Source organism: Alligator sinensis, unplaced genomic scaffold (assembly GCF_000455745.1).
Source record: "Alligator sinensis unplaced genomic scaffold, ASM45574v1 scaffold73_1, whole genome shotgun sequence".
Lineage (NCBI taxonomy): Eukaryota > Metazoa > Chordata > Crocodylia > Alligatoridae > Alligator > Alligator sinensis.
In genome coordinates this window covers 4,164,523-4,178,368 of record NW_005841838.1, presented here as the reverse complement: position 1 = coordinate 4,178,368, position 13,846 = coordinate 4,164,523, and the positions used below count along the sequence as shown (strand labels likewise).

General features: G+C 42.3%; 1 protein-coding gene across 1 annotated transcript in view; it reads left to right on the top strand.

Annotated features, from left to right (window-relative positions):
• The window catches only part of LOC102383324, a 186,712-nt gene that overhangs the window by 100,527 nt on the left and 72,339 nt on the right, over window positions 1-13,846 (top strand). The window contains exons 30-36 of the mRNA XM_014519708.2: window positions 1,506-1,694; window positions 3,038-3,177; window positions 5,437-5,599; window positions 5,724-5,810; window positions 6,266-6,400; window positions 6,870-6,989; window positions 8,994-9,211. Coding sequence (XP_014375194.2) covers window positions 1,506-1,694; window positions 3,038-3,177; window positions 5,437-5,599; window positions 5,724-5,810; window positions 6,266-6,400; window positions 6,870-6,989; window positions 8,994-9,211 — 1,052 coding nt within the window. The remainder of the gene's footprint in view (window positions 1-1,505; window positions 1,695-3,037; window positions 3,178-5,436; window positions 5,600-5,723; window positions 5,811-6,265; window positions 6,401-6,869; window positions 6,990-8,993; window positions 9,212-13,846) is intronic.

Sequence of the window (13,846 nt, the reverse complement as noted above, 5' to 3'; positions counted from 1 at the left end):
GCTGTTTCTGGATCCATTAATATTTAAGTGTTTATACAAAGTACAACAGTGATAACAAGGTAGATAGAGAGACTCTTAGAACAGTGTTTCTCAATCAAGGAGCCTTGGCAGCCTGGGATGCTTTAAGATCTTTCAGGGGTGCTCCAGAATGCCATGCAGTGTTACCGCTGTTAGGTATGCAAGATATTCACAGAGATCTTGTGCAAGATTCACAAGGTATTCACAGAGATGTCAAGCAGGAGTTCATAATGTTAAAAACATTTTGGCCGGTTGTGATCTTTCTGAGTTCTTGGCAACAGAAAGAACTGGTCTATTATTTTCCCATGGTCAAAAGCAAGTTAAAACTAAGAGGTAGCATTTCCTGAAGGATTCCTTGAGTCTAACCAGAGGTACGTCGAATCTAAAAAAGTTGAGAATCGCTGCTCTAGCCACACTAGGGAACACTCTATAGATTGAGGATGAGGGCCTTCTCTTGGTAAGTGCAAGGTGCAAGGAGATGTAGGTTTCGATCCTGTCAGACCATAGAGATTTGAGCCTCTGACTCCCACGTCCTTGGGGAGTGCTTGAAGCAGTTGGGTAAAGGCCCTTCTCACTGGCTTTGAGAATCTAGCCTGTTAATCCAACAGTTTGTGGCAAATTCAGTGCAATGTCATGACTATGTACAGGTCACCAAAACCTGCCTTTTGGGAAAAATGAGATATAGACATATTTCTGCTAGGCTTTGGGGTCCCTGAGTAAGCATAAAGCATTTCCAGGTTCTGACTCCATAAACAGACTCTAACATAAGCACTGCATATATTGATTCTAAGCCTGTTCCTGTCACGCTATTGTGCTAAGTACAGTTTCTTATACTGCCCTTGTTTCTTAAGGAGTTAAACACTTCCCAGTTCCTCATTAAGCAATGTAACTAACTTTGGTTACTGGATATCCAATTTAGCTGGTGCATTTCCATTCATTTTTGTGGAATTGCTCCTTATTTATCTCATGATAAATGAGATGAGAATCTGGAAGGTCAAGCCTCTTTTGAACATACAGTATTCATAATTAAAAAATAAAGTTAGTATGTAAGAAAAAGCAGCCTTGAGATGAAATATTTTTCATGCTTGACAGACATTTCATTTACAGTGCTCTTGAAGCTGTGTTTTCTTTTGAATTGTGCCATTCCCAATGGATTATAGTTGATCAGCTTCACATTGCTCCAGACCAGTGGGAGCATTCTCCTTGGAAAAAGAAAACAAAAATAGGCTTAAAATGCTCCCCTTCTCCTGTTTGAGGAGGAAAATCAAATACAAGGAATAAAAGTAGTGTTGGCCTCCTTATAAGGGCTATAGTAACCTGAAAATTAAGTTAATATATAATTGCTGTTAACTCCTAGTCACTGCTGTTTTAACAATCACATGGGTGTTTCGTTGGGGGAAAGATTTCCACTAATTTTTCTGCTGCACCGCAGACAGAAAAGGACTATCTGCTGTAAAACACAATACGTATTTATCCGTACCTTTCAGGCATCCACAGTCAACCACTTTGGGAAGAATATTCTGCATAGCTACAGTGAAATGGTATCTGTGTGGAACCAGCTCGTGATGAATGAGATACACCTGGAGAACAGTGAACAAGCCAAGTTTCTCTGCTTTAAAATTAAGACTTCAAAGCAGGAGTTCAATTTGACAGCTGACTATTTTTACCGCCAGGTGGTAAGAGAACTGTATAAATGCTAACTTTTCTTGACCTGTCTCTCTCAGGTTTGTCACCTGATTGAAAGGTATCAGTGGTCTACTAAATTTTGTTTACTTTAGTTGGCTCTTTTTTTATTATTCTCTTGCCTCACTGGTATGCTGCAAGAAATGCTGCAGTGTAACGCTGAGCTTTTAAAAAGCTTTATGCAGGTAAAAGGATCAGTCATAACTGGTTGATTTCTCTTTCATTTATGTACTGTGTTTTGAGCCTTTTTCTCTCCTAAAGATCAGTTGCACAGGTAAGGGTCCTGGAATGACTGGGTAACGCTGCATGCCCAAAGCATTACAGCAAAGGTGAAAGCCTAAATACTTAGCCTTGCTGCAGATATGTGATATATAAGGGAACTTCCTGAGCCCCTTGAACAATCAAGGTACTGTGCCTTGCATATGTAATACCAGAAGCTGGTTTTATACGTTACTTTGACTTGCGCATCTCTGAGCTCAGGAACAAGCCTTTAATTGCAAACAACAGTACCAATTGGCGCTATATTTATTTTGCTTTGCAGATGATAAACAGACAGTTTTCTGAAGAGAGGTCTTGGCCAACTTCTGATACCATAAAAAAAAAAGCAACCCTGTGCTATTCACAGCACTCCAATGCTTTACAAATCAGACTAGCTTTTGAATGTAAATATACACATGACTCTTGCCAAATACAGCCACTTACTGCAACCACTTTGTACTCAGGCAGCTGCACTGAAAAACAATACCATCAGCTATAAGGTAACCTGTATCATCTGGTTGTGGTGAAGTCCATGGTTGAATGCTGACACACAAATCAGTGCATACTGAAAGCATCTCTTGAAGTAATTAAAATATTATGATGCTTTCTGGTTGGCTTTCTGAGCCTAATTACATCACAGCAATGGTAAGCATTGCTGTGAAATGCACCCACACACTCATAGCTGCTTTGTGTCGGCCAAATCCTGGAAGTGAGGCTAGGCATCTTCCTTGGAGAATCTCTGAGCATGTGCTAATAAACATGGCTTAGACAGAAAACCTATGATTAGTGCTTGGTGTTTGCTCTGTAAGGCCACACCATTGCCTCATTTTTGGAGGTAGAATGTGTAGAGTGAGACTGAGTGACAGGGCTCATAGTGGTGCTGCACAGAGATGGTGAATACAACCCCTCCCTCAAGAGCAAGATAGACTTGGTACTATAAAATGACAGCCTTGGAGCAGCCTGATAAATTGTGTAGTTTGCAATTTGCCACCCTACAACATGAATCCAGCAAGTCTGACAGCTCTGTTTTCCCTCCCTTCTCAATGCCATACCAATGATCATGCTATATGGGCTTCAGCTGAAGAAGACAAATGCTTCTATGAGAGTTGTATGGACAGACCACAAGAGCCTGCCTATTGTGCTACAGCTCGAGGGCCAGATAGAAGAGCTAAAGAAGGAGAAGATGCTCTATCAGAAATGTGGAACAATCCACTTCAGGTTTAGTGATTTCTTTTTAATTTCTCCCAAGAAAGATTTTTTTTCCTAACCTTTATGCAAATGTTAGTGCTCACATGCATCATACCACCTTGGTCATTGGCCTAACCTTGGCCTGGACAGACTTACTCTAGGAACTGATTCATTTAGTTGTTGGCCTCTCTTCTGAGAGTATAAATAAAGAGGACAACCACAGCAGCTTGTTTGGTGATCTGGCCATCTGTTTCTTAGGAAGTGCTGAGAGTTTCATTTTGTTTCACAAAGCACTCTTCAGATGGCCAGACTGTCACCTGGCAAAAGAATCTAAACCCCTTGATCAATCCCCATGGCCACCTATTTCACTCCCATTTCTTTGGAAACCATAAAGTTGCTTACAGGTCTTTCCCTTTACAACCTAGATGGGGGGCTGGAACTTCAATTTTGGAATATGTTTCTATTCCTTTTTGGGGTGTTTCATGACTGAAATATAGCTTTGAGGCCCCAGTAGAAGGACTCTGTGAGAATACAGGTTATGAGAATTCTTAATTTCTCATGAGGTTCCCTAGCGGTATTTGGGATATCTCAGGAGCTGCTCAGCACCTTGTAGTTATTGAAACATATAGGCTAAGGACAGACATTCAAAAAGCCTGAGCCTGAACTGATTCAATCTTGCAGGTTAGCCTGACTGGCAAAGTCAGTTTGTAACTCAGACAGACATCCCAGAATGCAGGGACATGCCTGCAGTGGCTCAGGCTAGAAGCTGGGGGGCGGTAGAGCAGCTCTCCCTTCCCTCCTGCAGGGAGTTGAGGGGGCAGGACACTGTGATTAGGTAGGTGTCCCCCCCAACCCCCCTTGATAACATAACATTTATCAGCTCCGTTATCAGCATTTATCACCCCATCAGAAAACAAAGCTTCACTCATTACAAGCTCTTCTTAAGCAGCTTTTTGCAAAGGAAGGAATGCAGGGACGTTACCATCTGAACAGTTCATTACCTCCAAAAAGCCCTAAGCAGACACTGCCCTATCTGCCTTACACAGCATTAGCTAGCATACCACATGCTGGCTACAGTCTGTACTGTGAGAGAGACAAAGAAGGGATCCCTGCTTAAGTAGCAAGTGGGGAGGGGGAGAGGGGGGGCACCGGGAAGAGCAGAGGGGAGGGGCCAGTCCTGCTGTGGAGCAGAGAGCCCCGCCCAGCCCAGAGAGCATGCCAGGATGCTGGGAGTGTCTGGTTTAAACTTAAACCAGCAAGGGGTCTGGGACAGACATTGCATAAACTGGTTTGACCCAAACTAGTTAAGTCTGATACTACATTCAACCAGGTTTATCTCAAACCACTTTCAGCCATTTTCAAACTGGTTTATGTGCACTGAACATCTGTTTTGTTACAGGTTTAAACCAGTTTCTGTTCACTTAAGCCAGTATAATGTCTGTCCCTAGCCTTAGAAGAACATATTTTATTAATGGAGAAAATATGTGAATGAAAAATGAGGAGCAATGTCAAATGTCCTACTGTGTCTGAACTCAGTCCTGTGTCCGATTATAGAATTGGATGATTTTTTCTAAGCTTTAAGCCAAGTAAATGCAGGAAAAGTGTTTAATAAAGTCAATAAAATGTTGCCCCTACATATGCAGGCTGCTGTGGATTAGCTGCACATCTGTTTCCTGGAACTCCTAAATTACTTCAGTGATTTCTGTGTATGTTTATGTTGTTTCTACAGAGTCTAAACATTTCCTTGCTAACAGATTTTCAAAGCTGCTTGAAGGAATTAGACAATCCATCCCTATTAAAATTAATAGGACTGTACAGCCCTATCCTCACATCCTTCTGGAGGCTTTGGCACTCTTCCATATTGATTATAAAATATAAGTGTGAATGATATGAGGCACTGTTTCAGGTGTCCTTTCCTTCATGTACCTTCTGTCCTCTGTGCCTTATCCATGGCATTTAAGATCATTTGCCACTTCAGGGGATGTCAGATGTTTGATACAGTGTCTGGTATAGGTTGGGAATTCTCTGTCAGGAATTCTCATTATTCCTAACAGTAGTGTAAAGCTGTAATTGTATGGGGCATTCAAGCAAGTTTATACAAGAACAGCTCTCCAACGTCTTCTTCAATCACTCTTCTGGCCAAACATTCCTACAGTTTTGCTTCAGCATTTGACAGCTGTGTGCTGTTTGCAATTGGAAGTCCTGGAGTTTCAGGTAAAGATGAGAACTGTACATGTATTTTCTCTGAGTTTTACCTTAAGATCTTTATGCCTTTTTGTTTTTTCCCAGGCATCCATTTAAACTGTCTATTCCCCAGAGCTTTCTTCTTCAGGAAACATTTACTGTAGATAAAAATCGAAAACGCTACATCTTGGAAACTAAAGTTTTGATAAATGGTCTGGAACAATCGGTTCAAACTTTTACCCTTGGCTACCAAGCTGAAAATCCCTATGTGAGTTATACCTGATACAAAAACTAGCTTGCAACCTAGGATAGTGACATAGCCAGAAAAAACGTTATTCCCTACAACTCCTGTTCCTTACATTGTTTTCCCTCTCATTCTTTTTTTTTTTTAGATTTGTGCTGGCTTGGCTCACCCTTATAACAGCAAGATTTTCCCCCAAAATGTTCAAATGTGTGTCTTAACCCGGAGTCACCAAAATGTAAGTGAACTTTTCATTCAGGTTAACTTAGAAGGAGGAATGTATTAGCTAGCTGTATAGCAAACAGCTACATGTCATTTAAGTTAGTTGTTTGGTTGGTTTGCTGCTTTGCTCACAGCATCTGTCCTAATGAAGGTGAGGAAAATGCAGCTCAACATGGATTGATGTGACAGGTGTCTCCTGAGTCTATTGTGTAAATTAATGTTGAATGTTATAATTAAAATAATAAGCAGTTTTAGAAGCAGAACTGTTGGGGTTCTAGTCTGGGTTTGGTGAGTTGTTTTATATTTACCTCCAAAAAGAGCTTATTTTTTCCTACACTGCTCAACATTATTTTACTGGGTCATAGTGCAATAGCTCCACATTAAAGTGTTGTCTCTCATATACCATAACAGGTCAGGCTCATGTGCAGCTTGGATTGCTCCTTTTAAAAACCTCAGTTTCTCCACACACAGGCAAAGCATGAAGTTGAAGCTACTCTGAAAGTTAACAAAAAAGATTCTCTCAGATTTCTGGGCAAGTACCAGAACAAGTCCAGTGAGATTGATTTCCGGCATCTCTTGCACATGGACATGACTCATGCATTTCAGGTATTTGCATGCACATGGATTGCTATGTTCAGTTCTTAGAGGAGTTGCTTATTCCCCCTTCAAATTACCATTTCTCTTTAGCCTTTTACCATTTCTCTTTAGCCTTCAGTTGTCCTTTGAATAAAAGTAATAGTTTGGTGTATGTATTACTTCATTTCTTACTTTAACTTTCCCTTCGCTTGATTTAACACATTCATTTTGTTAAGAGTTTATACAGAGCCTTACACTGTGGCTAGAGTTCTCAGGGACCATTGCAATATGAATAATTAATAGTAATTTCTTAAAAGAAGAAACCGAAAAGAAAATACCGATCCATTTTGTTTTTTATTCACACGCACGTGTGGACAGATGCGGAATCGTGTACCCACACAACCCAGCATACTTTCCACTGAAAGTATGGCTAGGGAAATGACTTGAGGTAATTCCTATGAATATAGTAGCTATGTATAAATTGTGCTTTATTGAACAGCTCAAGTTTCCACAAGCACTGGCCTTGAATGGGGAGATCTATTCTAGGCAAACCAAGCTGGAAGACTTTGACTATGGTGTGAACATAAAAGCCACGCTCAACAAGACTGATTCTTCCCAGGTCAGGCTCCTACTCACTGCAGTTTCTTTGTGTGAATGAGATTATTGCAATATGGTTTCTCATTCCTACATTTTAGGCTTTTGTTCATTACGGTGCAGCAAGGTCCATTGTGTACAGAAAGCTAGTTTAAAAACTTTGTGCTGCTAAAGTTGTATGTGGGGCTTTGCACTTCTTTTCTGCTGGCCCTCTGCATGGAGTGGATTTCACTCTGAGCAGTTCATGTGATGTGTTTTAACTCTGTGCCATTCTTGTGGAACTGCTTTCAAAGAATGGACCACAATGTCATGCAGTTCCTAGAGAATTAGATGAGTCTTTTGGGAAGGGAAAAGCACTGAGCACCTCACTTGCTTATTGAGGTTAGATTGCCCATGTCTTAACTGCTGAGTGCAGTGGAATTAGTATAGTGTTTTTTGGCTTGAATTCAGAAAGCTTTGAAATAAACCATCCTGACACTGGGGCTAAATTAGACTAGAGTTTTGCTATGGTCCTTCGTTCCAGCTGTGTAACTTCTCTTGTATCAACATCTCAGTGCTCAGCTGAATGGATCAGACATTTACTGGATTTTCTTCCCAGTTTATACTGTGCCGACTTTTACTGCTCATGAAGAACATCTTATATTCAAAAGCTTGTCTAACTCTATCCCAACTATGCAGTTAGTTCAATAACAGGTATCACCCTGAGAAATCCTTCCCACTTTACTCATCCATATCAGTCTCAACTCCCCAAATGTTCAGGTACAGATTATGGTTAATTTACACTTTAACTTAAATATTCTCTCACGTTGATTCAGTTGCTTAAATTTCAGCTAATCTGTTTTGACATGGTTTTTCAGTTTAGTAGAAGTATTTTGAACATCTTAACTGAGAGCCTATATTCAGGCCACCTTGAGTCTGCAGGGCTAAGAAATCAGTGGGTACATCTACACAAAACGTTTACTACAGAGTTGCCTAATTATCTCCACAGTAATATGTCACCATCTACACATACAGTACTATTAGGACAGAGAAAACTAATTAACTCTGCTGTTGATAGTACTTCTGGACACAAGTACTATCCTATAATGGAGTTATTTACTCTGCTGCAATGCATGTGTGGATACTGATGGGACTGGCTGGGGCACAAGAGTGCTTCAGTGTGGGTGATGTCTGCTGGCTAGCTCTGCACTTAGGCATCTTTGTGACCTGGCCCTGCCCCGCCCCGCCCCGTCAGCACATTAAGCCAAGCCAGAGCAGCCCCAGGCTGGCAGGCTGGCCCTTGGTGCCCCCTGCCAGACGGGACTGCTTCACTCCAGCTGAACGTGCTGCTGTCTCAGGTACATGTGTAAATGCAGCACTCAGGAGCAATAGACTCTAGTGTAAACTGAACCAGAGGTTATTCAGCTGCATTAATTGCATGTGTAGATGTGCCCAGTGTGCATATCCCTTGACAGGGAATCTTTTTTTCTCTCCAATGATGGCTACTTAAAAGCTCAACAGTGTAACCAAGGTGCAAGCTGATGTGGGTGCAGCTTACCTAGGCATTAGGGAGGTCTAGAACAGGATGAATAAGGGGCCATACTTAGTCCCTCACTAATGATTGCTCATGGAAACATATTTTTAAAGTCATCATAGTCTTGGATTGGGTGAGATGGTAAAGTGGTTAAAGTACCTCATTATAGAATCCAGAGCCTGAATATAAGTACCTGGTCCCTAGTCTGGGGCAGTCAAAGGTAGTTGGATGTGGTGGTAGCCACATCACTCCTTGTCATGGTGTTGACTACAGAAATAGTCATGTTGTATTTTTATGAGCTGCTTTGGTGATTTACTGGTAGGCAGAGAGACTCCATTAGACACAGAGAAGTTATTTCTTTCACAGTCTTGATCACATTTTGACAAGGGGCTTATGGGACCTTTATAAAGTACATCTCTGCCTGCAGCAGAGACCACACTGTTCTGTCATGTATTTTGTGACTGGATGCATTTCTAATGCAGCAGATGTCCTGTTTTCATTTTTCCCTATGCTTAGGCCCATGCAGTCCTAAAGAGTTATGGTAAGAACAGTCTCAATGGATCGCTTTACCTTCATTCCAGTGGAAGGGATCTAGTGCTGCTGGAGGTTGATATGAGCAATGAGAACAGGAAGAATGCCAGGTTTATTGGAGTGAGTGCTCTCTTGCATCAAACAATTTTGAAAGAGATGGAGTCTACACAGCTGCAGCTAATGGGCAAAATATATCCTTCAAGGTAAAGGAAACATAGCAGTGATCTTGGCTAACGCATTCAGAAGTCTTTAAAGTCTTCAAATTTATTCTGACTTAATGCAAGAAGCCATTGAAAAGATGATATTCCATGCAATCTCCTAGTTACTTAAATAGATTTGGGTTTTTTTTGTTTTTCTGAGTCAATGAAACAAGTTTATAGTCCTCTCTCACAGCTGACTGCTTTCATAGATCATTGTTTAGAGATAATTTAGAGAATAGGAGTGATGCTCTGTGAATTCATTTGTTATTCATTTTTGGCTACTGATTGTTCATCCTCTAAAATTGAAGGAGAACTGTTATTTATGAGCTGCACTAGGGAAAAGGATAGAGACAGAAATATTACTGATGTATGTAGAACACTACCTAAGTGCTATAAAGGGCCATCAGTAGTATACTGATGTATACAGTAGTATTTGGACTGTTTGAATCTTATCCATATATTTACTGTACATCCTTTTACTAGCCATCATCACTCCCCATTTTTTTTTATTTTACAAATGTAAAATATCCAGAAAATGGATATTTATCAAAATTTTAGATATTTACAAAAATGCCAACATTTCATTTTGGGGAGGGGGATAGAAAATTGTCTTTGTGCATGCAATACAAGGGAGATTTCAGAGGAGAAAACTAATGCATTTTACCTATCTGCAGTTTACAGGAATTTCTGGAGTTCTAACAGTATGGGCCTCTGTTTAGCCACCTGGTTGTTCCATAATTAAGTAATCTATTTCTGTTCAGTTCCTCAGAAATAAAGTGGAGTGTACTAGAATTCCTAGCATGTGAACTTTATTGGGATTAATTTTATGGGGGAAAAAAGCCAGGACACTCAGTATTCCTGAGGGGTTAATGGGTGAGACCCAGTTCAAGCAAATTTCAGTCATGTGGTGGTTTTTCTTGAATGTATTCCTTTGTTCTGTTGGTTGGGCTTTCATTAATTTGAACTTTGAATAAACCAAACATCTGCCCTATAGAAGGGTTCCACGGAACTCTGATTTGATGGACTCTTTTAAGACACTCTGTTTCTGGGATTCAGAAGTTCATGCCTGTTGATGGAGAGCTGTTGATAGTGATCTGTAAAACACATCTGATTTCTTTTATACAAAATCCTGAAAATTGAGGTGCTTTTTGCTTCATCTGATTTCTTCAACATGCCATTCCATGCTGTGTCCCTCCATTATTGTACACATAAATATAAACTGTATGGCATTTCAAGCTATTTCTAACATTGAATTCTTGGTGCTGAGCTTTCTAAATCTGCTTTTAAATTATCTGGCAAAGGAGATGTCATGTTGGTTTAGAGATGAATTTACTTCCAACTTTACTTCAGTTTCCAAGCCTCCAGGTATCTTTTCTGAAAGGAGCTTAATATACTGTTGGTTTCCTCTCTCTTGGGGTGTTCAGGTTCATAATGAAAACATCCAACTACCTTGATGAAAAATAAGGCTGTCAAGCTCTTAGGTTACACTGAGCAGTGTTCTAAATATCCTGAAAGTAGTGTATGATGATTAGTATAATCAGTCTGATTCTGTTCTTCCAAACTTTGCTTTTTACATTGTTGAAGCTATTTATTTCAATTGAATTAGTTCTAATTTACCTTTGTGAGAGAGAAACATCGGTTCCACTATATTTTGTTCAGAACTTCCCTATTTCACCTTCAAAATATCTCTTGTTCTAGTGCACCCAAATCCCAACCTTTTTATGATAATTGTCATAGTTCTGTCTGGCTCCTTTCATTTAAATAGGTCCCAAGCAATGCTGCTAAAAGGGCATCTCATAAATCAGTGCATCCATCTCTGCTGACATTCATCAACTCCTAACAGTTCACTGTCATGGCAAACAAAGTGAAGGGAGAATATAAAGACACTCCAAGCCAGTTGTAGAAAACAGTTTAAGCAGGTAATATAGCATTGGGAAGAAACAGGATAAAATGGGTTCTGGACCTAGAGGAGTGCTGGAGCACAAGGACCTTTGTAGCATCCTCCTTTTTCCAGCCATGTTGCCTTTGGGAAAGAATCAGTCAAAACCTGAAGCCAACCTTTAAGTGGCAAAAAAGCAATTCAGCCTGAACTTTGTGGCACTGATGTCACTGGATACTTTCTGACGTCATTACTCTGAACATTCGTTCCCCTGGGCTGATCAATTAACTGCTCCTATCTCCTCCTCCCCAACCCTTCTCCATCCAGCTTATTCTCTCCCAACATCCTTCCACTAATACAACTCAACAAAACAAAACCAACAAAACTCCAGCATCAGGATGAAGCTTATAGGTTCATTTGTTCATACTGCTTGTATGCATGCAAGTTTAATTAGAGTGTAATTTAGCATTTCCATGCAATTCTGACCTGTCAATACTTACAAACCCAAGTAGGATGAAAAGTCAAAATTCCTCAGGTTTGTAATATCATTTCTTTAAAAAAATGATTTGGAGATGTCCATGCATTTTATTCCAATAATATTTAATTAAATGAAACACTTCAGTGTTCCTCAAATCAGAATGTTTCATTTTGGTGTATTGAACTGGGCCTAACTACTTCATTTCAGAATTAAACTATGGTGGTGCATTTCCTCATGGGAGTCATATTTAGGGTCTTCGTTTTGCCCTTACATGTCTTCTCCTCTTGATGGCTCAATGGGCCTATTTCAAGAGGAAAGTCCTTGGGCATTGCCCCTATAGTGCGATTAGAACACATTGCTGGGAAGCAGGAGAGTTGGTTTCAAACCTCCTCTGAGTGAGGAGGGCCTAGAACCCAGGATTCCTGCTCCTTCAGCAAGTATCTTGATTCTTGAGCTAAAAAGATAGGAGAGACCTTTTCATCCATTTTACTTCCAGTATACATGTACCAGGGTGATCCTTCTCTGCCTCAGATGAAAATAGTAGGCCTGTGTGAATAGGGAAGTATTCAATTTGGATATGGATTTGGCAGATTCGGAGGACAGTGATTTGATTTGGAGATTTGGATAACTGTCCTGAATCAATTCGGCTGAATCAGCTTTGGAAGATTCGGCACTGATTCAGTGATTTGGATCGGCTGGGGAGAGGCAGGCATAGCCGGGTGGCTCCTCCAGCTGTGCCTACCTCTCCCCAGGTGGTGGGGAGCCACAGGAGCCATCCCCTGCCCAGCCCCAGCCTAGTCCTGGCACTTAAAGGAAAGAAAAAAAAAGCCCCACACTCACCTGATGCTGCAGTGGTGATTAAGACCTCTGACGGCTTGTGGCAGAGCCCCCCTGCACAGCGTGGGGCAGTAGGGATCGCCAACCCCTGAGTGGCACCTGCACGGCAGCTGCCCCATGGCATGGGTGCAGCGCAGCTCAGCAGGGCAGCACATGCTGCCTGGGAGCTGAGGCTGCTGGGGCTGAGCATGGCCAGGCTCTGGCTAACACATGGAGCTGCTCCAGCTCCCAGGTGAATCGAGCTGGGGGCTGGGGAATTGAGCCAGGAGCTGGGGGAATGGGGGAATTTGAACATTCTCCCAGTTCAATTTCCCCAGCTCCCCCATCTTTTCCCCAGCTCTCTGATCACTTCCCTCAGCTCTTCCCAGGGGCCATGGGCCCCTGGATGATGTAAGATGACAGGCTGCTGCTGCCAGCTGGGGATGGCGGCAGCTCTGGGCTATTTCCCCAGCTGGAAGCAGCAGCTTGCTGAACCTCTGCTTGCAGATCTGGGGACTGAGCTCCCTTGGAAGAGCTGGGGCAGTGTTCAGAGAGCTGGGTAATCGAAACAGGAGCTCCGGCTGACAGGTGGAGCCAACCAAGCTCTGGGACAGCATGCGGCACCCTGCCAAACCATGCTGCACCTGCACCATGGGGCAGCTGCCACGCGGGTGCCAGGTGCAGGGGATGATCCCTGGTGCCCCCCACTGCCCCATGATGCACAGGGGTCTCTGCCATGAGCACCCAGAGGCCCCAATCACTGTTCCTGCAGCCAGTGAGTGCAGAGCTTTTATTTATTTCTTTATTTATTTTAAGTGCCTGGAGGCTGGGCAGCACAGCCATGGGGGCTTTGCCCACAGCTCCCCCAGCTATGCCTGCCTCTACCCTTGGGGGGGGGGGGGGGGGAGCCACAGGGGCTCTGCCCTGCTGCCACTTGCCCAGCTGGTGCGGGGAGGGGTGTGCAATGCAGGCTTGTCTTGCTCTGATGTGATAGTAAAAGTAAGGATAGGCAGAATTGTATAGCCCACATTGAAAATTTGTTCAGGAGAACATTGCATGATAAATATTGCATGATGAGCAGATCCAAGGAGATGATACTTCCCCTCTATCGGGTGCTGGTCAGACTGTTAGAATACTGCGTGCAGTTTTGGGCACTACACTTCAAGAGGGATGTGGATAACCTGGAGAGGGTCCAGAGAAGGGCCACTTATATGGTTAAGGGCTTGCAGGCCAAGCCCTATGAGGAGAGACTGGGGCACCTGGACCTCTTCAGCCTCCGCATGAGAAGGTTGAGAGGCGACCTTGTGGCTGCCTATAAGTTCATCACGGGGGTACAGAAGGGAATTGGAGAGGTTTTATTCACCAAGGTGCCCCCGGGGGTTACAAGAAATAATGGCCACAAGCTAGCAGAGAGCAGATTTAGACTAGACATTAGGAAGAACTTCTTCACAGTTAGAGTGGCCAA